The sequence below is a fragment of the Monodon monoceros genome, unplaced genomic scaffold (genome assembly GCF_005190385.1).
Source record: "Monodon monoceros isolate NGI ecotype Baffin Bay Population unplaced genomic scaffold, NGI_Narwhal_1 Super_Scaffold_9, whole genome shotgun sequence".
Lineage (NCBI taxonomy): Eukaryota > Metazoa > Chordata > Mammalia > Artiodactyla > Monodontidae > Monodon > Monodon monoceros.
This window is the reverse complement of record NW_021703786.1, coordinates 50,022,911-50,043,794: the sequence shown is the minus strand read 5'-3', so window position 1 is coordinate 50,043,794 and position 20,884 is coordinate 50,022,911. Positions and strand designations below refer to the sequence as shown.

The 20,884-nt window shown below is 57.9% G+C and overlaps 1 protein-coding gene across 1 annotated transcript; it reads right to left on the bottom strand.

Annotated features, from left to right (window-relative positions):
* Positions 1-4,287: 4,287 nt before the first annotated feature.
* MNT (MAX network transcriptional repressor) lies at positions 4,288-20,541 on the bottom strand. The gene is made up of 6 exons (XM_029212367.1): positions 20,058-20,541; positions 14,100-14,652; positions 13,490-13,531; positions 13,233-13,344; positions 7,961-8,153; positions 4,288-7,822 (listed from the first exon to the last, which is right to left on the bottom strand). The coding sequence occupies exons 1-6, from the start codon at positions 20,128-20,130 to the stop codon at positions 7,077-7,079; spliced, it is 1,719 nt and encodes a 572-aa protein (XP_029068200.1). The 5' UTR covers positions 20,131-20,541; the 3' UTR covers positions 4,288-7,076.
* Positions 20,542-20,884: the final 343 nt, after the last annotated feature.

Here is a 20,884-nt window from a genome sequence, read left to right as displayed (position 1 = left end):
GCAATGCTTGAAGCTCCGGTGGCTATTTGTGGGCTGGCACTGGACCGTCAGTGTTTGTGTTGGGGAATTCTGTAAGCTCCGGATTGAGTGGTAAAGAGGGCCAGCCCCACAAGGCAAGGATGGTGAAAAGAGAGAACCAAAGCTTCCAGAAGAGAGGGGCCTTGGCTGTGGAATGGTCCAGGGTGATAGCCAGGCTCTAAGTACCTAGAGAGTTGAAGTAAGTCAGAAAGAGAAAGGCCTAGACTGACCGATGGCCTCTCCAGCCTCTGGATGGCATGTAAGTCCCTGCCCCGCCCCACCCCTTTCCAGCCTTTCTGCCCCCTGAGCTGGAGCTTGCTTGATGGGGAACCTACAAGACCTCCCGGCCTCTCTGGCCTTGGCTCCAGCCCATTGAGCACTGTCTTTGAGATGCCTGCCTCAGGCAGGAATGTGGAGGGTGTAGTGGCAGGAGAGGTCAAACTCACTGAGGCATGGAGAGTGCTGGACTCAAATAGCAGGTTCCCATCTGCCTTCCCCCGCCTCAGAGGGCCACTGCCCCATCAACCACAGTTCCAGCTAGAGGGCTGCAGTCACCAGCATGTTGTTTGGTGTAGAGGACACTAGCTTTCTGGGCACTAGGGCCTGCTGTCAACTCACTCAGAGCTGCCCAGGCAAGGAAACCAGTTCACACCAGGAACCCTGTGGCCAGGACCTTATAAGCCCCCTCAAGGAAACTCCTCTCCACCCCCTAGCCGACCTTGTAGCCTGGAGCAATCAGAATTCCCTCTGCTGTAACATCTATTCATGATTAAAAACTCTTACCAAAGTAGGTATAGAGGGAACGTATCTCAACATAGTGAAAGCTATTTATGACAAACCCATAGCCAACATAATACTCAATGGTGAAAAGCTGAAAGCCTTCCTGCTAAAATCTGGAAAAAGGATGCCCACTCTCACCTATTCTATTCAACACAGTATCGGAAGGCCTAGCCACAGCAATCAGGCAAGAAAAAGAAATAAAAAAGTATCCAAATTGGAAAGGAAGAGGTAAAATTGTCAGTATATGCAGATAACGTGATAACTATAGAGAGAGAACCCCAAGGACTCCACACAAAAGCTACTAGAACTGATGAACGGAAAGCCCAGAAATAAACCCACACACCTATGGCCAATTAGTCTTCAATAAAGGAGGCAAGAGAATGGAGAAAAGACAGTCTCTTCAGCAAGTGGTGTGGTGGGAAAGCAGGACAGCCGCATGTAAATCAATGAAGTTAGAACACTCCTTCACACCACACACAAAAATAAACTCCAAATGGCTTCAAGACTTAAATATAAGACATGACACCATAAAACTCCTAGAAGAGAACACAGGCAAAACATTCTCTGACATAAATCATACCAGTGTTTTCTTAGGTCAGTCTCCCAAGGCAATAGAAATAAAAGCAAAATAAACAAATGGGACTTAATCAAACTTATAAGCTTTTATACAGCAAAGGAAGCCACAAACGACAAGAAGGAACGGACTGAGAAAATGTTTGTAAGTGATGCGACCAACACAGACTTAATCTTCAAAATATACAAACAGCTCATACGACTCAACAACAAAAAAACAACCCAATCGGAAAATGGGCAGAAGACCTAAATAGGCATTTCTCAAAAGAGGACATACAGTTGGCCAACAGACACACGAAAAGATGCTTAACATCGCTAATTATAAGACAAATGCAAACCAAAACCACAATGAGGTATCACCTCACACAGGTCAGAATGGCCCTGGTTAAAAGGTCTACAGTCCAATGCTGGACAGGGTGTGGAGAAAAGGGAACCCTCCTACGCTGTTGGTGGGAATGTAGTTGGTGACGCCACTATGGAAAACAGTACGGAGGTTCCTCAGAAAACTAAAAGTAGCGTTGCCATATGATCCAGCAATCCCGCTCCTGGGCATATATCCAAAGAAAATTCTAATTTGAAAAGACACATGCACTCCAATGTTCATAGCAGCACTATTCACAATAGCCATGACATGGAAGCGACCTAAATGTCCACCAACAGATGAATGGATAAATAAAAGGTGGTACATGTATACAATGGAATACTACTCAGCCATTTAAAAAAATGAAATAATGCCATTTGCAGCAACACGGATGGACCTAGAGATTATCATACTAAGTGAAGTCAGACACAGAAAGACAAATACCATGTGATATCACTTATACATGGAATCTAAAATTTGATACCAAAACAGACTCACATAGACAACAAACTCATGGTTACCAAAGGGGAAGGGGGGTGAGGGAGGGATAAATTAGGAGTTTGGGATTAGCAGATACAAACTACTATATACAAAAATAAACAACAAGGGACTTCCCTGGTGGTGCAGTGGTTAAGAATCCGCCTGCCAATGCAGGGGACACGGGTTCAATCCTTGGCTGGGAAGCTCCCGAGTGCTGCGGAGCAACTAAGCCCGTGCGCTGCAACTACTGAGCCTGCGTTCTAGAGCCCATGCTCTGCAACAAGAGAAGCCAACGCAACGCAACGAGAAGCCTGCACACCACAACAAAGAGTAGCCCCCGCTCGCCACAACTAGAGAAAGCCCGCGCACAGCAATGAAGACCCAACGCAGCCAAAAAATAAATAAAATTTAAAAATAAACAGCAAGGCCCTACTGTATAGCACAGGGAACTATATTCAATACCCTATAATAAACCATAATGGAAAAGGATATGAAAAAGAATGTGAAAGAATATCTACATGTATGTGTGTGTATGTGTATATATATTTGAATTGCTTTACTGTACACCAGAAACTAACGTGACATTGTATGTAAATCAAGTATACTTAAAAAAAAGAAAAAAAAAATCCCTCTGCTGTGACACCACCTGAAAGTTCACCAAAGGCCCCTGATAACTTGCCTGGAACGTGGCTGGTTCCTTCACACAGTCCCACCTCTTCTCTGCTCCACCCAGAAGTGCTGGCACTCCCAGACCCCAGACTGAGCTTCTAGGGCCAGAGCGAATCCCACAGCCAAAACGATGGGTCTGCTGGGGGCTGTGTGTGGAAAGAAGTAGCAGGAAGCATGAGTAAGGTACTATAGCCCTCAGCTGAAACTGCGTCATCACGGCCAGGGGTAGAGTCTTCATCTTTGTCCCCAGTGCTGGGCACAGCATCTGACACTCAGTTTACGTTAACCCTTACCCCAGGCCTTCCCTAAAGCGGAAGGGACCGACCACTTCCTGGAGCTACCAGCAGAGGGAGCAAGCATCTCACAAATGAAAGGACCTGGCGGGTTGCAGGGTAGTGGGGAGGAGCACCGAGCCCGGCCTTTCTTGAGGTCGGGTCTTCAGAGAACGGGACCCTGCGGCATTGGTGGCCACCAGTCCCTTCCCCATGGTGACATCCCCACGTGCATCCTCAGACCCACCCCAGGAAGAGAAGTTGAGTCAGTTGTCCGGGCTGCAGCTGGGAGCGGGGCAAGTGTCAGGGAGTTAGAGCAGTGGCCTGCGGGTCTACAGCTTAGCCCAGCTGACTGCTCCCTGATCTCACTCTCCCTTACCTCCCCACCTACCAGCCTGCCAAATGGGTGGCTTCTCCTAAACTGGGGAGAAAAGATGTCGTTACAAGGACCAAGGTCTTCAAGGCTCAGCCTAGGACATGGCTCTTTGACCCCTGACCTCCAACTTCATCTTCTTGTTCCTTTCCCTGAAAGGACAGCCTTATAGGCTCCCCAGATGACCTGTCCTAACTACAAGTACACCCTGTCTCAGGAAGCCCTCCTGTGAAAGGATCCTCCAGCTTTCCCATCGGAACTTTCTGGAGTTGAGGATCCCCGACTCCATGACAGACCCAGGACAGGGTGGCACGTGCCTGGGGACAGCTCTGCACCAGCTGAGATCGGACTGCAGCTCCACAAGGTCCCCGGCTGGTCATGTGACCTTAGCAAGTCACTCAGCCACCCCGAACCTGTTTCCTCATCTGCTATTTCTTGGCCTATTTTCTTCACCGAGCTGTTAGGAGATGAAACAAGATAGTGTTGGTAAAAATGGTTTGAGGAAGTGTAAAGTATTGCAAAAGCATGAGGAAGACCAGAACTGCAGTTCTCAGAGCTTGAGGATTGAGCCTTGGGATCAGAACAGTAAGGTCCCTCATCTTTTTTCTAAACTCCATCAGCCTAGAATCTACTTGAAGACTCTGCCCCCAACCCATCAACAGGGAAAGGATGCTACTGCTTCTTGCTGGAGGTCCTTCCCTGAAGGTCTCTGCCTCCTTTTGCAACAAAATGACCCAGATGCTGCAGGTGGCAGCTCCGTCTCGGGTTTCAGTGCAGGTTTATTTCAATTTTATATTTTATTCCAGGCAAGTGCTTATTACATGGATAGTATTCATGTCTCAATACCTAATGTCTTGGAGCATGAACAGCCACTAGAATACAGTTCAATAGTAAAAATACAATATGTACAAAATTAGGGTTTTTGTAGTTTTTTTGTTTTTTCCCACACAGCAGATGTATCCAAACACATAAAAATCTCTACAGTCTGGGGTCGCTACGATTTATATTTTAGGAAACAGAGACACAGTGACCATGTCCTCACTGTAAACAAGGGCCACCTCTTTGGGGCATGGGGGTGGGACTCTGGGATGGGGGAAGAAGAAGCTGTTCCTGGAAAGGGCAGGGGTTATGGTGACCCCTAATTCCCTTCCAGGAATTCCCTGCCCTTCTTTGGCCCCCCAAGGAACCAACCTCCCCATCTCCCCGAGGTAAAGACTCCCAGCCAGTGAGCCACTCTGAACATCAAAAAGTAAAACACGCATGAGAGGTAAGATGTGTGTGTGTGTGTGTTTGTGTGCGTGCGCACGTGCGCACGCATCCCCCAGGCTGGAAGGGCTAGGGAGGGGAGGGGCAGGCGGTCCCACAGGGCGAGGACAGATGTGGTCCTGACAGCTCTCAGGGTAGATGCCCAAGGAAGGGCTGGGTGGAGGCTGCCCTCTTGGGCACACAGCGTCACAGCGTTCACGAAAACAACAAAAACAACAGCAACAACACCCATCGTCACCAATCTGGACATAGTCATTCGGCACTAGATTCCGAGGCCCGCACTGCTGCAGTGGGGGCGGGGAGGGGCAGGGGCGCGGGCGGATGAGGTATCTGTGCAGGCCCGAGGGGCAACTGGCTAACAGGACAGTTTCAAGGTGAGCAGAGCTGAGAGGAGGACGGCTCGCCAGTACTTCTCAGACTGTTCCTGGGGGCCAGGCCTGCCCTTCTCCCTCTGCTCTTTCTAACATAATCACACCAGGAAGAGTGAAACCAGCTCCGCCCAAAACAGGGTGGTAGTGGCAGTGGCTGCAGGTGCAGAAAGGCGGCAAGTGTGAGGTGGGAGCCGCAATTTGGGGGGGGTACAGGGTGCCCTCCTAGAAACCTCTGAGGTGTCCAGAAGGCCTTCCCTTTCCCCACCCCAGGAGACAAGGAAACAGTCCCCAGGTAGGTCTCCAGGACCAAAAGGAACTGAAAGTGAGTTCTTAGGTGGCTCAGTCTGTTCAAGACTTTTGCTGGCCTCCTCAGTGTCCCCCTCCCCAGGCTGTCATTTCAAACTTCACACCCAGGAACACTGGCTTCCCCCTCCACGGACACTCTGAAAGGCCATTGGTGAGTGTGTCCAGGTGGGGAGCCAAGTGTGCACATGTGTAACCGAGTGTGTCTGACACAAGGCCACTTGTAATAAATATGCACGTACAAAGAGAAGCCAAAGCAATCTGCTGAGGCGACGGCAGGGAAAACCGTCCCCCCCACAGGCCCCCTTGCTCCTCCCCACCGCAAGCTCAGCCCCGCCCTTGGCCCAGCTGAGGACCTTTCCTCACAGGAAGGTGGTGGCACACAGCAGCCCCCACTGGGGAGGGCAGGCTCAGAACAGCCTGCTGGAGAAAGGGGGGACTTTCAGAGCAAAGAAAGATGGTGCCAGAGATGGAGAAGCTGGGTCAGAAACAACAGTCCTCCCGGGTCTGGCCATGCTCCCTCCCACAGGTCCCCAGGGCCAAGCCCCTGGATTTTAACTTCCTGATTACCTCAACAGCGTGGCTTCAGGCTCCTGGAACCCAGACCACACGCTGGTCCATCTCCCAGGCAGCAAGGAGGCATCCAGGTGTACTCATCCCTCCAGGGAGTGCACAGTACCGAACAGAGGCCAGACCTCCTCTCTACTTTCTGGAAGCCAAGAGTCAAGTCCAGGGATGGGGACAGGGTCCAGAGCACCCTCCTCTCAGTCCAGACCTGGCTGGAGGTCAAGGGGGGGGCAGGAGGAGACAGCCAAGCTCCTCATTCCCCGCCCCCGCCCTCAGCCTGCCTTCCTTAAGACAGGAGCCCAGTGGCAAGGGCTGAGGGGCTTGGGAAGCTTGGCAAGGGCTTGGGTTTGGTTTACTATTAGTAGAGAATTGTCTTTACTAGTTTGTTGTGATGAGTCACAATGACTGCAACCAGTTGGAGAGCTCCAGGCTGGGGCACCACCTGTCTGGAGTCTGTGGGACTCCACACAAGCCACATCCTAGGATCTGTCACCTGTACTCAGAGCAGGGCCACACTCAGTCCCCAGCTTTCCGGGCCAAGGTGCTTCAGTTCTGCTTCCCCCCTTTCCCCTCCAGAACCCAGGGAAGAGAAAGCTGAAGCTTGGGAAGGGAGGGCCCAGGCGCTCAGCCATCTCACCAGACAGAGCAATAGCAGCAGCAGCAGCGGCAGAGGAAGGTGGGCAGGGCAGGGGGAAGCGGGAGAACACGATGTCCACATCGCACTGGTTTCCGGGGATGGGGGGCGGGAAGGGCTCTGGAGCTGGCACCAGGCCGGACAGGCGGCGCGTTTGCCAGAGCATCTCTCATCACTTTGTCAAGTCCTAGTGCAGTGGGGTGACCCCCTGCCCTGTGCCCAGCTCCCTGGGGAGGCCCCTCCCTCCCCTGGCTCAGAGTCTCTGCACCCCCTTCCCCTAGGAGGCCTGGGGGTGGGTATGGGTGGGGCGGGCCTGGGCCTGGCTGGAATGTGTGGAGCTGGTGGGTGGGAGAGTGGGGGACAGGTCTCCCTCCCTGCCCCCACAGGGGGCCTCTGAGTGGCCTCATCCTCAAGCCAGCTTGAGCGTGCTGACCGGGAAGGAGGGCATGGTGACCATGGTCACGGGGTTGAGCACTGTCTGGCCCACCAGCTGGGGGTGGTGCACCACCTGAGCCCCTACGGCTGGCTTCGCCATGACTGTGGCTGGGGGCCCCAGCCCGGCCGTGCCATTCACTTGCTGGTGTGAGAGGGTGTGGGCGATGTGGCTCACCGCCACGGGCTGGCTCACCGCCACAGGCTGCGGGTACAGGGGCAGCTGGGAGCCAAGGTGGGCCACGTGGTTGAGGGCGGCAGGGTGCACCGTGATGTGGCCAATGGGGGGTGTGGCGGGCGCCAGCTGCACAGCAGGGCTGGGGGCCGAGGGGGCGATGTGGGCGATGTGCTTGCCACCCGGCCCCTGCAGAACATGGTTCACAGTCTGGATGACTGAGGCGTGGGTGGTGGCGGTGTGGGCAATGACCGTGGAGCCTCCCCCAGCCGCAGCCACCAGATGGGCTGGAGCGGGCACCAGCGTTTGGGCCGGGGCAGCTGGGGGGGGGGGAGGGGCTGGCAGAGGTGTCTTCTGCTGTGGCGGCGGCTGTTGCCCAGGGAGGTGGGCAGGAGACAGGGCCACAGGCTGGGGGTGCGGAGGCAGAGGCGTGGGCGCAGTGCTGGGTGGTGGCTTCGGCAGCTCCGGGTGGGGGCGATGGCTCAGCTTAGGTGGGCCCAGGCCGGCCTGGTCCTCCTCCATATCCTCGTCTATGTTGTCCTCGCCCTCTGTGGGGGGGCACGCGGATAGGCACAGGTCAGAAGGGCTTGGCAGGGAGAGCCTGGAGGAGCAGATGACCCTGGGGGCCCGGAACGTTATGGGGCCGGGGCGGGGCCGACACGGAGCGGGTGGGGGGTGGAGCTCACCGGAAGCAGTGGAGGTGGAGGCCTGGTCATCGTCAGGCTGGCCCGTCTGCCGGAGCACGCGGTCGATCTCCAGCACGTCCATCCACTGGCTCAGCTCATGCTTGAGCTCCGCCAGCCGCTGCTGCGTGGCAATCTTTTCCCGCGCTAGACGCTCCATCTCATGTTCATATTCTTTCTCCTTCCTCTTCAGGGACTGGAGAACAGAGCCAGTAACAGCAAGGTATCCTGAGTGGCAGCCACGGGGCCCACAGTACCACAAACACCTCCCACCGCTGCCCTCACCTCCAGATCACCTGGCCCCCAGGGGCAGCTGCGCAGTGACCAGGGGCCCGGGCGGACGGGGGCTGTTGGAGACCACACCTGCCTCCTGGTCCACGGCTCTGCCTAGGGAGGCCCAGCATCTGGCAACCGTGGGCCCTCAGGCAGGTGTGGATCCAGGTCAGTCCCTCCCCTACCCCCACATCAACTCCGTCCTGAGGGGCTTCGCTGCCTCTTGCCCCATCCACCGTCCTGGCGGCACCTCCCTCCATTCTGCGGAGCAGAACGGAAAGGGTAACAGATTTCTCAGTGGTGCCCAAGGCCCCCACTGTCATTCACACCATCCTGTCACTCACGGATGCCACAAGCTACCCTCCATGGAGCCCATGCCTCAAAGATCCCCAGACGATCCTGCCCTTCTCTCCCCTTCATCATTCACTAGTCTCCTTAACTTCAATACCCTTGGAGGATGAGCCACCAGATTCTGAGACCCTCATCTCATCTCCTTGACCTTCTCTATGTCGTCCCTAACAGCTGCTGGCTGTGCATCTCCTCGGCTCCTCCCCACGGTGCCCACCTGTGCCACCTCTCCATACTGCACTATGTCCACGCTGCCCGCAGCCCTCCAGACGCCCCAGGTTGTTGAGCTACCCCAGGCCCTGCAATGTGCCCCTCCTTCCACACCTGCCCCTGAGCTGCCCCGGCCAATGAGAAACAGCTCTTGGGAGGACAGCACCGTTGCTTCCACCTGAGCACCCCTGGAGAGGCTCCGTCCTTTACGACAGGTCGCAGGTAGCTCCTCCCCCGTGACACTGAGGCTACCCACTTCACTAAGAACACTGGAGAGAGCTCCCTTGTCCACGGCACCATCCCCCCTTCAACTCCCCCAGGGCCAAAGGCAAGCTCTCAGGTCGACCCTCTCGCAGGTGCTGGATGCCCCGCTACCCAGACTGTGGCAATGCTCCCCTGTCAGAAGTGTCTCCAGCTTCCCTTCGAACGATGCTTATTAGCAGCTCTGAATTGCCGGCTCCTGTCCTGTTTCTCAACTCCCTTCCACACCGAGACTCTCTCCTTGTCCTCTGTGACCTCCCAACTGACACTTTATTCAACCATCTCATCTTAAGTCTTGCAGGCCTCCCTGTCGCCAGCTTTTCCTCAGCCCAGGCACGTCATGACTGCTGGGTCCGCCAGACAGCAAGGACAATCTTGCTTCCTGCTCCCTGAGTCTCTTACCTGACCTGCTCCTGAGCTTCTAGCTTCCAAGGCTTGCCATTCACAGCCAAGTGTGGAGCCCACTGGCTCACACACACATCCTCCCTTCTCACCCCTCCAGGTCTTACCTGCTTGTGCTCCAGGCCCACCTCTGGGCCCCCACCTCCTCACTTCCATCCCCATCCCACGTCCTCCCGGTACATCCTCCTGCCCTCAAGCCCTTCTTGGCACTGGCACCACACCTCTGAGCATTTAATGAGACTGTCAGCATTGAGACTGACACTGGCTCACACGAGCCCCTAAATATTCCACGTTTTGTTCTTCCATCTCAATACATGCTGTCCCTGTCCAACCCTGGGAGCGGGGCAAGGACTGTTCTGCGGTTACCTTGCATCCCCTAAGGCTACCAGTGGCCAGGACAGAGCCATGAGTGATGTCTTAGTCTCGGGGGAACGATCTGTGACGACCCGAGGGTGTTGGTACCCACCTCTACCCTGTCTCTCCGCCTCATTACAGGAGAATCACAGTCTCTCATTAGACTTGAGTTTCCCCTGATTCCAGTTTCTTCAGGCAATTTTGCAACAGCCTTTTCTGACTGTTCACCTGACCTCCCTGGCACAGCAACGTCTTCAACTCCACACACCAACTAGGCCCAACTTCCCCACGCTCCCTCCTGCAGCCCCAAACTGCTTACATTCCTGGCCTCACAAGCCAGAGATGCCTCAAACGGTAATGCCTGTGACACGCAACCCAGACACAGCGATGCTCTGTACTGACCTGAGATCTGGCAGCTTTACACCTTTTATACTTGTTGCCTGTCCCAGGCCACACACAGCTCTATCATCCTGGCTTTGAGATTAACCTGTCTCTCCCCATATTTCTGCCACAAAGATTCCCCGCTGCCCTGATTTACACACACACACACATCTGGCTTCTCACCTGGTTCTACCCTGAGAGGCCAGTGCTAGACATGCCAATTGGATGGAGCCACATTAATGATGAGGCCTGGGGTGAGTCAGCCCTCACTCAAACCTGGATGCAGGGGGCTGGAAGTGCCTGTCCGGAATGCTACCTGCTAGCTAGTGGGGAGCGTAGACTGCCGGCTCAGGAAGAGAGGATGTCAGGGGCCCAAACCTCCAGTTCTCACCTAGTCCAGCTCTCCACAGGCCTAGAGATCCCTGGAAAGCTTTCCCAGGGTCTAACTTTTGTCCCCATTGCTTCATTCTAAACCCATTTCCTTTCTAAGACTACCTGGATGCGTGGTTTGGTACCTGCCTACTCCTCTTCCTGTTTCTGTCCACTTCACTGATACTGTCTTCAAATCCTTTACTACCTCCAAGGTACTGTGGGTCTGGCTGGGGGCTACAGCCTTCCCATAGCTTCCCACCTCAGCACACAACCAAAGCCCTCAGTCTCCCCACCCTACGGGGTCTCTCCAGTACTCCCTTCCAACTCCCATCTGGTGCCCTGCTGCCTCCATCTCTGCACAGCAACCCTCCTGACCACCTTTAACTTCCAAAAATGCATCCCGCTTCCTCCTACTGGAGAAACTTTGGTCTGCACTGGGCTTTCTGCCCTCCACTTGTCTCGGTCACCCTGGCCTTCAGGTCCCAGCTCAAATGCCCCTTCCTCAGCAGCAACTTCCCTAACTCCCCAGAACCGATCCTGTGACCCCTATCCCTACTATGCCCTCGTAAAAGAGTTCTCTGTTTGGTTATGTGATACTCTGCTGCAAGACCAACCTAAGGACAGACATCCACATTTTTTCCTTTGCTCCCCACTTTCTAGCCTCCCAATCAGACACAGGGCTGTCCAAAAGTACCTGAATGCGTAAATGAATGAAGCTGAGGATTTACAGGGAGGCTTGTTAAGTTTTCCAGCACTTCTGCTTCCACTGCTAGCCCCAGGACAAGTATCTCTTATGGACAGCTTGGGTCCACCTTGCTTCCCACTCAGCCCAGCCCCAAATCCCAAGTCTGCTGGCTCTACTGAGTCTCTTATTTCTGACTTACTTTCAAATCCACCGTCTCGCAATCAAGGCTTCCGGACCTAAGTACGTGCCTACAGGGAGGAACGCACCATTCCATCCTTCTTACTTCTCAATAATTGCTATCAAGTTAATATTTATAGACGGCCCATCCTCCTCACATCTTTATGACGAAGATACTATTGCTTCTTCCCACTTAGTATCATCGCAGTGCAGAAGAAGAAACCGATGTTGACAGAAAATGTCAAATAATTTAGACATGGGTTTGCTCCCGGGCTACATGACTTCCTACGGCTGAAAGACTAGCAATTTAGACTCAAACCCAACTTCTGCAGAAACATCCCAGAAAAAAGCCTCCCGGAGATCCTCGCCTCTGAAACCCGAGGCTGGGTCCCCTCCCCCTTTCTTTCGCTCCCATTCCCTCTCGGCTGCCGAGGCCCCGCCCCTCCCGGAGCACGCGCGCACCCACGCGGACCCGGCTTTGCTGCGTCACTCCCCATAGGCCGCACCCTCCCTCCGCGCGCGCAGGAGTCCCGCCCCCTGCCCAGCTCTGCCAATCGGCGGGCCCGGCCCCTCCCCTCCCGTGCCGGGAAGCGGCCTGGAAGGGCGCCAGCCCCTCCACCTCGTCCGGAGGGCGGGCGGAAGGGCGCGCGTTCGCGGAAGGCGGGGAGGGAACTGCCGGCTGGGAGCAGGCCCGAAGCAGCGCCTCCGCCCCCCTCCTTCAACAAGTCTGGCTCCGGTTACCTCAGGGCTGTGACCCCTGAGGTAGTTGAGGCCGGGGAAAGGGTGGCCCACCCGAGGCGTGATGCCGCCCAGCCCCCAAGCTTCCCAAGAGCGCCGACTGGGAGACCCTGAGGCTGCCCCGCCTCCGCAGCCCGGGAGCCCTAAGTCCCTCCCACTCCCCAACGGCTACCTCCGGCTGTCTCCAGGGCAGCCGAGCATGGCCGTTCGCCCCACCCCCACAGCCTCCTTCCCGGCACGCGGAACCCTCGGCCGGTTTCCAGAGAAACCGAAACTCGGGCCGTCACGGCAACGGTCTTATCTGGCGGTGCCCCCCCGCCCCGTACTGCGGAGAGGAGCCAATGCCCAAAGGCAAGGGGCACACGGCCAGGAGGGTCCCTTAAAAAGGAGCTTCTTTTAAACCCTGAGGGAAGGAGAACGTAAGTCTTTAGGTTCGGTGACCCCGGGGCTTATCGTCGTCCAGACTGCCGCACTGCACCCTCCCCTAGGTTTACCCCCCAAAGTCAGGGGGTGGCACCTCCGTGCGCTTACTGCAAGGATCTTGGTCCGTCTGCGCTACAAGTCGCGGGCTGGGGGGAGAAGGTGTTTCAAGGGCGCCACCCTGCGGAACGAGCCACGCCCAGCCCCCCCCCACCCCGTGATAGTCTCAGGCTGAAACCAGTTCCCGCCCAGGCACTGCGGGCGGGCGCGGTGGAGGCGCCGGCCACCCCACGCCCTTCCCACCCGCCGGGGCACTAACGCGCGGCAGGCGGTAAGGCAGGGCCGCGGACCGAGCTGACACTGAGCCGCAGGGACCGTGCCGATCGCGGGGCTCCGCGGGGCAGCCCGGCGGGGGAGGGGAGCCAAACGCCACCACCGCGCTCCCCCGCGCACGCGCGCCGGTCCCCCGCCCCCTCCCGGGCGGGGAGCCCCGCTGACGTCAGCCGGGCCATGTGCTCGGCGCCCGCGTGGAGGCGGGCGGGGGAGCCGGTGAGGGAGCGAGGGCGGGGCCGCGGAGGGGAGGCGGGGCGCGCAGGAAGCCGGCGCAGCGTCCGTCGCCCGCCCTCCTCTGGGCCTTGCTTCCCTCCCCCATACCTGAATGTACCGCAGCGCCGTGCGCAACACGCTCAGATTCGATGTCTTCTTGTCATCCACGTTGGGGATGTTGCGCTTCAGGGTCTCAAAGCACTCCTTCAGATGGGCCCTCCTGGGGAGAGGAAGCAGCGCCGGTCAGCCGGACGCCAGGGGGCCAGGGGCGGGAGGGAAGGCCTAAGGAGAGCTTGGGGACCACGGACGGACCGTCCCGGTAGCTCGCGGGGCGGGCCCAGGGTCACAAGCTCACACACACACACCTGTTCTTCTCCAGCTTGTTGTGGACTTCTCTGGTTCCGATTCTGAAATCCAGACAGACAGGGGGCTCAGGGAGGAGGGCCCAATTAGGCGGCCTTCCCACCCCCTGCCCCCCCCAAATGCCACAGGCTTTTTGTCCCTGACATTGTCTCTCTAGAGAAGCAGCGATGAGAGCTGTTCAGTTGTTCGCCCTGTTTCGTGGGGCATACACCCCCTGGAGGGCACATGTAGGCTCGTAATTCACAACCCCTTTACCTTCCATCACATCCATGCACCTGTGAAGGGCTCCTGGGATAGCCAGTGGACCCCGGCTCTTACCCAAGAGCCCCATAATCCAATACCCTGTCCAAAGGCCTCGAAATGCCATTAGCCTCAACCTTGGAGGGCGTCAGAAAACACAGAAGCCTGAGAACAACAGAGGGCAATGACCATTCCCCACTCCGAGGGTGAGGACATATCCAAATATAGGAAGGCGCTTCTGGGCTGGGGAGGCAGGGCCGTGGCTCTGCCAGGCTAGCTTGGGAGGGTACTTTCTCTCTTGCACACCGCTCAGGCTGTGGGCCGTTGGTTCTCCTTTCCATCCCACCAGCCCCTGTGCCACACCTCACTCACCCCCCAGGCCTCTTCTTCTGTTCGCTGGATTTGACTTCTTCAGCGGGTGCCAGCTTCAGGGTCCCAAGAGTGGATGGGGGTGGCTGCTGGGGGGCCAGCTGGGGCTGGACTCCAGGGTGTGGGGCGATGGTCAGGATGGGTGTGGGGAGGGGCTGCAAAGGCTTGGGGCTGCCAGTGGGTGGAACGGTGGCCTTGGAGTCCGGCAGTAGAGGAGCAGGAGTGGGCCCCTGCGGCCTGGTGGGAAGCGGGGCCAACTCCTTAATGCTGAGTCCAGGGGCGCTAACCAGAGCCGGCTGACGAGGTGCCAGGGGCAGAGGTGGGGGCGGGGGCAGAGGCTGAGGGGAGCTGGTCACTACAGGAATAGGGATGACAGTCAGTGGGGTGGGGGTGGCCAGCGGGGGCGGGGGTGCCGGCGGGGGCGCGGGCGGCGACAGAGGCAGGGGCGGTGCCTCAATGCGGGGTTCCTCCACCGGCAGGGCGTGGGCCAGCCTGGCCAGGCTGCTGGCCTGCTGCTGCTCCCGCTCCCGCTCCAGGCGAAGCCGCTCCTGTTCCTCTACACAGAGAGAACGCCAGGGGTGTCTCAGCAGGGCCGGCGGTCCTGGGCCCCAGCTTCACCTGTCCTCCAGGTGCAACCCCTCCTCTGACCCCATCCCAGGCAGCACCCGGTGACACCACAAATACTCATCCACACTCGATAGTTCAGCACTGGGCTAAGCGCTGGGGACGCAGCAGTGATCAAATAAAACAGACTCCTGGTCCTTGCTGTTGGGGAGCTCATAGATGGGGGTGGGGTGAGGGGATACGACAAATAACAGGGATAACAATCCAGGCTGGGGGAAGAAAGACGCTGTGGAAAGGCCGAGCAGGAGCTGTCAGTGAGGGTGCTGGAGGCCGGGCACCCTGAATGTTGAAGGATTAAGCAGGTGATGAGCAGGGGCTGCAAGGCTAAGGGGAGGGAGTGATAGATGAGGTGAGTAAAGGCCCGCCCACAAATGACCTCACAGGCCACCAGGAGAATAGAGGAAGTGGTCAGATCCTAGATTCTGGGGAGGTACCTTCTAGAGGGCAGACGGTACCTTCATTTCATAGATGAGATAAATTAGCTCAAAGAGGCAAAATGATTTGTTGAGGGTCATACTGTGAGTCAAAGGTAAAACTGGTGCTAAACCCAGCCAGGTCTTCTGACACCTGGTGAATGCCTGGTACTTGCTGTGCCAACGTATGCTCACTAGGTGTCTATACGCGTGTACACACACACACACACACACACACACACACCCTGTATCTCACAAGAGCCCCACAGCGCAAGCACGGCAGGGATATCACCTTCAGCTCACACGTGAGGAAACTAGGCCCAGGACTCCGGACTCCGAGGCTAGGTCCCAAAGCCTGTTTCCTCAAGGTCTATACTCAAAATGCACCTGGTCCTTCTCTGCCCTTTGTTGTGCTGGAACTTATTCCCCACCACCACCAGCAGCAAAAACTACAAAAGTAAGAGGCAGGCAGAAAGGAAAGCAGGGCTTTTAAACGGGGGACAGGGCAGTGAGCCCCGACAACCTTGCACGCCTCAGTTCAGCATCTCTGCCGAGAGCTCCGCCAGAAAGAGAGGCCTGCTCAGCAGCGGGCTGAGAACAGGGCAAAGGGAGAGGCCCCTCCCGATCCAGAGGCCCCTCTCCATCCCCACCCTGCCCCCCACCATTCTAGTTCCCAGGCTACAGGTTTGGGCCAGGGCCCAGGGGAGCGGCTGAAGCCCCCAGGCCAGGGAGCAGGCTGGTCAACCAGCCCTCCCTCCTGTCCCGATTCACCACGCTGCTGACTAACAGAGCTGACAGCACAGGGCCGACACGCCCCAAACACACCACCCCCAAACACACCACCCACAAGGGGTGGGGCTAGGGGGCAAGGTTAGCTAAGTGCCCCCTGGGGAGAAGAGCACCCCACCACACAGGTCTTTGGGCTCAGCCCCCCCCCCAAAACGTGAGGCCTCAGGGCCCTTTGGCCAATCAACGACTTGAGTGTGAGCCAGGCCTGCTCAGAGCCCCTCCCTCCCACAGAGAAGAAGAGGCGAAGGAGGAAGTACGGGGGAAGTGTTCTGAGAGGGCAAGCACTCAGTGGTTTCCCAGCAGCCAGCATTCAAGGGCTGGAGTCAGCAGGCACGGCCTCTTCCGTGTCTCCCCTGCCCCTCAGGAAGGGAAGCTACCAGGCCTGCACCAGCTTGCTGCTATAAGCCAGCAGCACTGGCTTCTGTTACAGGCCCAGAGAAAACCAGCTCTCTGCACTCCTGTTTACCACAGGCCACACTGGGAAAGGAGCCCTTCTCAGGCCCAGCCTGGGACATCCCCAGTCCGCTCCCCACCTCCCCCCACCCCACCCCCAAGACAAGGTCCTGGAGCTCAGGGCCCAAAACAGCCCCATCTCCATTCCTTTGAGCCAGGACCTGAACTTTCATTGGCCTTGGAGCAAGTGTTCCACTCTCCCAATAGCAGGGGGACAGACAGGGCCCCGAACCCCAAGGCCAGGTGCTCTGGGAACCTAGAATGAAGGCAAACCTCGTATTCCCCATATTTTAAGTCAACTCCAAAGCGCACCCAGGAGATGGCAACCTCCTTCTCACCTACCCTCTCTCTTCCAGGGCCAGGCAGGCACGCTTCACAGATGCCAGGAAGGACCCAGGTGAATGGCCAAGCTCTATCACACCTGGATCAGCATGAAAAAGCTTAACTGATGGTGAAGAAGAGGGGGCGCCCCAGGCCAGATCCAGCCCACTACAGCCTCCTGCCTTCATTCCCCACCCAGCACTGACCCCCTTCCTGTGCACTGGGCAGGGGGAAACAAAGTGGGGAGAGCAAACTGAGTTTTAGTAAATATGGGTTTAGGCTCTTCAAAATAATGCTCTGCTGCACCCCTGGGCGCACCCCTCTTCTCACACACATACTCTGGCACCTTCCCTGGGCTCTGCCCAGAAGCTGCCCCCAGTGAATTTTGCATGACCCTTCTGGGTGATCCAGGGAGAACAGGGTCCAGGCCGACAGTGGAGAGTATGGGCTCTGAGCGTCCCCCAAGCCACTGTGGCCTAGGGGCTCAGCAGGCACAGACCTGGGGCCAGAGGAGTCCACACCAGGTGGTGGCCCCCAATATTCAGGGGTGTTTTCCCCTTCTACACGTAACAGGGAGCTTGGTGCATGAGGCAGGCACAGGGTGCGACTAGCTCAGGTAGAAGAGGGTCCCATTTGAGTCACTTCCATGACTGCTGGAAATGACCAGGCCTTCCTGCTGGCCACCAGGATGGCCTTGCCCTTTCCTCTCTCCCCTCGTGCACAAACACGCACGTGCACACACATCCTTGGTTCATCATTTGAGCAAACTGGCTGGTCTAGGTCAATAAACTGTCACTTGAGGCTTGAGGTTGAACGGGGCCCCAGATGAGAGGATCCCTGTTCAGGGCTGCCCGTGAGGTACACACCCCCAGAAAGCAGTTCTGGTCAGCCGGCTCACCAGCACCCCCTTCTCTCCCATTTTTTCCCACCCCAAGTTAGAGGACAGAACCTCTAGTAAGAGAAAATAATGAATTGCAGAGATTAAGCTGCTGCAGCCAGGTCTGGCTATCTACACGTGAGTGTTTGGAGTAAACCTGGCTTTCCAGCATCCATCCATCCATCCCCTAAGTCCCCCTGTCCCACCAACAAGAAGCCTCACCTCAGCTCCCTGTCCCCAGTTCTCACCACCTGGAGGAGGGGCAGGGCTCTGCAACTTCTTAGAGGAGAGCCATTCCCATGTTCCTTCCAAGTGTTGCTCAAGTCATCCCTGTGGTTCTTACTGTCAGCTCTGGACTGACTTATTTTGGAAAGCATGGTAGACATGACAGTGAGGGTCTTCTCCCCTCCCCCATATGGCCAACCAGCCTGCGGGTAAAGTGAAGCTGAAGTGAGTGTTCCCTTGGAGCAACAGCAGGGTCAATCCTGTTGCCTCCTAGCACAGTGGGCAGTACACAGTGGGGACACAATAGGAACTCCTGAATTGCATTGTGTTGATGGTGGCAGCAGGTGACTCAGTCTCTCCAAATCTTGTGCACGCTCCTCCCCGTGCCGCTGGTCCGGCATGCAGGACATTCTCGGTCATCACCTGCACTGCCCACCACCTGACCCTGCTCTGGACCTCGAAGACAAGGGGGAGGGGCGCGTGAGCTGACGTCCTGGCCCATCAGTTCCGAAAACCCAAGCACTGTCGGTCTCATATATCTCGAGTGACTCTTGACCTTGAGAGGCCGGTTGACCCGCCGCTCCCCCGCCCCTGGTCCACTGCTGCTTCCCCCGCCCGCCGGAGCGGCGGCAGCGGCGGCGGCGGCGGCGGTCCACGCTGCAGGCGCGCGCGCGCACACAACACACACTACTACCTCCTGCATGACTCATCATTGAAGCAACAATAGGCAGAGAGAAAGGAAAGGAGGGCGAAGCACTCTCTCCACCACAACCGACCCGGCCGAAGGCCTTGGGGGGGACGGTTGGAGAGAGCAGCAGTCCCCGGATATTGCACGCACGCCGAGCCAGGGCTGCGGCCCTCGCAGCAGTCCGGAAAACGGAGGTCTTCCCCCAGTCCCTATTTCTGCAGTACCCTGAAGCTGGGGTCTACCAACAACGGCGCGTGGGGATAGTGGGCATCGCAAATCTCCGTCTCCCCGCTGTCGAGAGAGCACCAAAGTTTGCCCCTTCTCGCCTAGTTCATTCCACACCGCGGCCAGGGGTGCTGCCAGGGAGCCCTGGTGAGAAAGTCTTGGGGGGGGGGTCAGTGGGAGTATGTGAGCTCTATATGTCCAGTGATTCTGAGGGCTTCCCTAGCCCCAGGATCAAAAACAGGACTTTGGGGGGAGAACCGACAGGTGAGCTCGGCTCCTCCCTCGTAGGGCAAAGGCTCTCCCAAGGAGATGCCCAGCGGCCAGAGCCAGGGCCCAACCCGGCGCCAGGCCCCTAGCCAGCCCCGCCCAGGCCCCGCCCCCGGCCGAGCGCGAGGCGGCTGGGAGGGGCTGGGCTGCGCCGTCCCCAGCGGGAGTGTCCCCCGTGCACGTGGTCGGGGGCGGGGCCGGTCCACGTCACCACCCGGTGTAACCAACGGGCTTGGAACGCAGGCACACGCAACATTCCAGCCGAGAGCGGGTTTGGAACGCGCAGACACGCCACATTCCACACCGGCTAAAGTGGGGGACAGCAAGGGGGGCCCGGGGGCTGCCCCCGGAGACCTGCGGGCCGTTTCGCAGATGTCCAATCAGTCCGGCTCTCACCCAAACCCTTGACGCGCGACCCAGCCCAGCTCTGAGAGGCGGGGTCAGGCGGGGCTGGCCAGGATCATAAGACACGCGATGTCATTTTATTCTGCAAAGGCCGCCTCCGCCCCAAGCGGCGCGTAGATATGCCGGGAGCGCCCCCCGCACAGGGCCAGGGAAGCCGGGGAGCTGCTCCGCGTAGAGTAATTCCACCCCCCACTCCATTACACACACGCCCACTCGTGTGCACTAGACACTCGCCCGTGTACACGTCCATCCATCCGCTCTCATCGAGCCTCGCATCACACATCCCCCGTGCATACACGCACACACGCGCGGGTCTGCCACCCCCACGCAACACCATTCCTCACCCCACCCCCCGGCTCGCACATCCTCAGCCCTACCGAGGGCGCCGCTGGCCCACGGGAAGGAAGCCCCCCACGAAAGGTGGCACAAGGGGTGGTAGGCAGCTGGGGTGGCGTCCACAGGAGCCGGGTCCTCCCTGCATGTTAATGAATTCATTAATCTCACTGCCCACAACACTCCTCCCCGGGCGGCGGCTCTTGCGTGGATTCTTGCACTGCCCGGCTTCGCGGGCCGCCCGGGAGGGGGGTACCGCTCGCGGTTTCGCGTGGGATCGGGGACCGGGGTCGCTCGCCTCCCCTTCCCTGGTGCCCCAGGGGCCCAGCCCGGCCGCTCACCACGTGCTCTCTGTTGTTGCTGCGCTTGCCATTCCAGGAAGCGGGCCGCCTCCAGTAACGTCTCTATGCTCATCGCGCCGAAAGCTGCCGGGGGCGCGCCGGGGCCGAGACTGCGGCCCGCAAACCGGGCACAGGTCAGGCTGGCGGGCAGGCAGGAGGGAGGGATCACCTCCGGGGGGCAACAGGACTGGGCGGCACAGCGCACTCCACAGGGAAGAACGGGGGAGCAGGGGGAGAAAAATCAAGGTCTCCCCAAATGTTTGCAAAATGTAATTTGCAAATTAAAAAAAATTGATGCAAGAAAAAAAAAAAAAAGGCGGCACTGCCTGCCTCCTTCCCCTCCCTCTCTTCCTCCCTTCTGATGCCTCCCGCCCCGCTGCCCCCAGGAGTCCCGCCGACAAGAAAAGGCTTTGCAACAAGATGGCGAGGAGGCACCGACACACACAACAAGGGAAGGAGCCGCGCTGCCCCCGGCCGCCGCCCCCGCTACTACACCGGGGCCGCAGCCAAAGCCCGGACCGGAGCCCCCGCCCGCAGGGCCGCGGCGTCTCCTGAAGGGAGGGGCGGGGTCCAGGGCGGGCTGGCCCCGCCCACTCGAGACGGCGCGCGCACACGTGGCCTGGGTGGGGGTGGGAGAAGTTCCAGCAGGGTTCGCGCCCTGCATTTCCGCTTTCCCGCCTCGCCCCGCCCCGATTGCCAGCCACAAGTTGAGCAACGGCGGCGTGTTTGGGTCATTCACAACGAAATTTGTCCTGCTGGAGGGAAAGAGGGGTGGAAAATTCAGGACTTAAGTTAGCTCAAATAAAGATATTCCAGGTCAGGGAAAC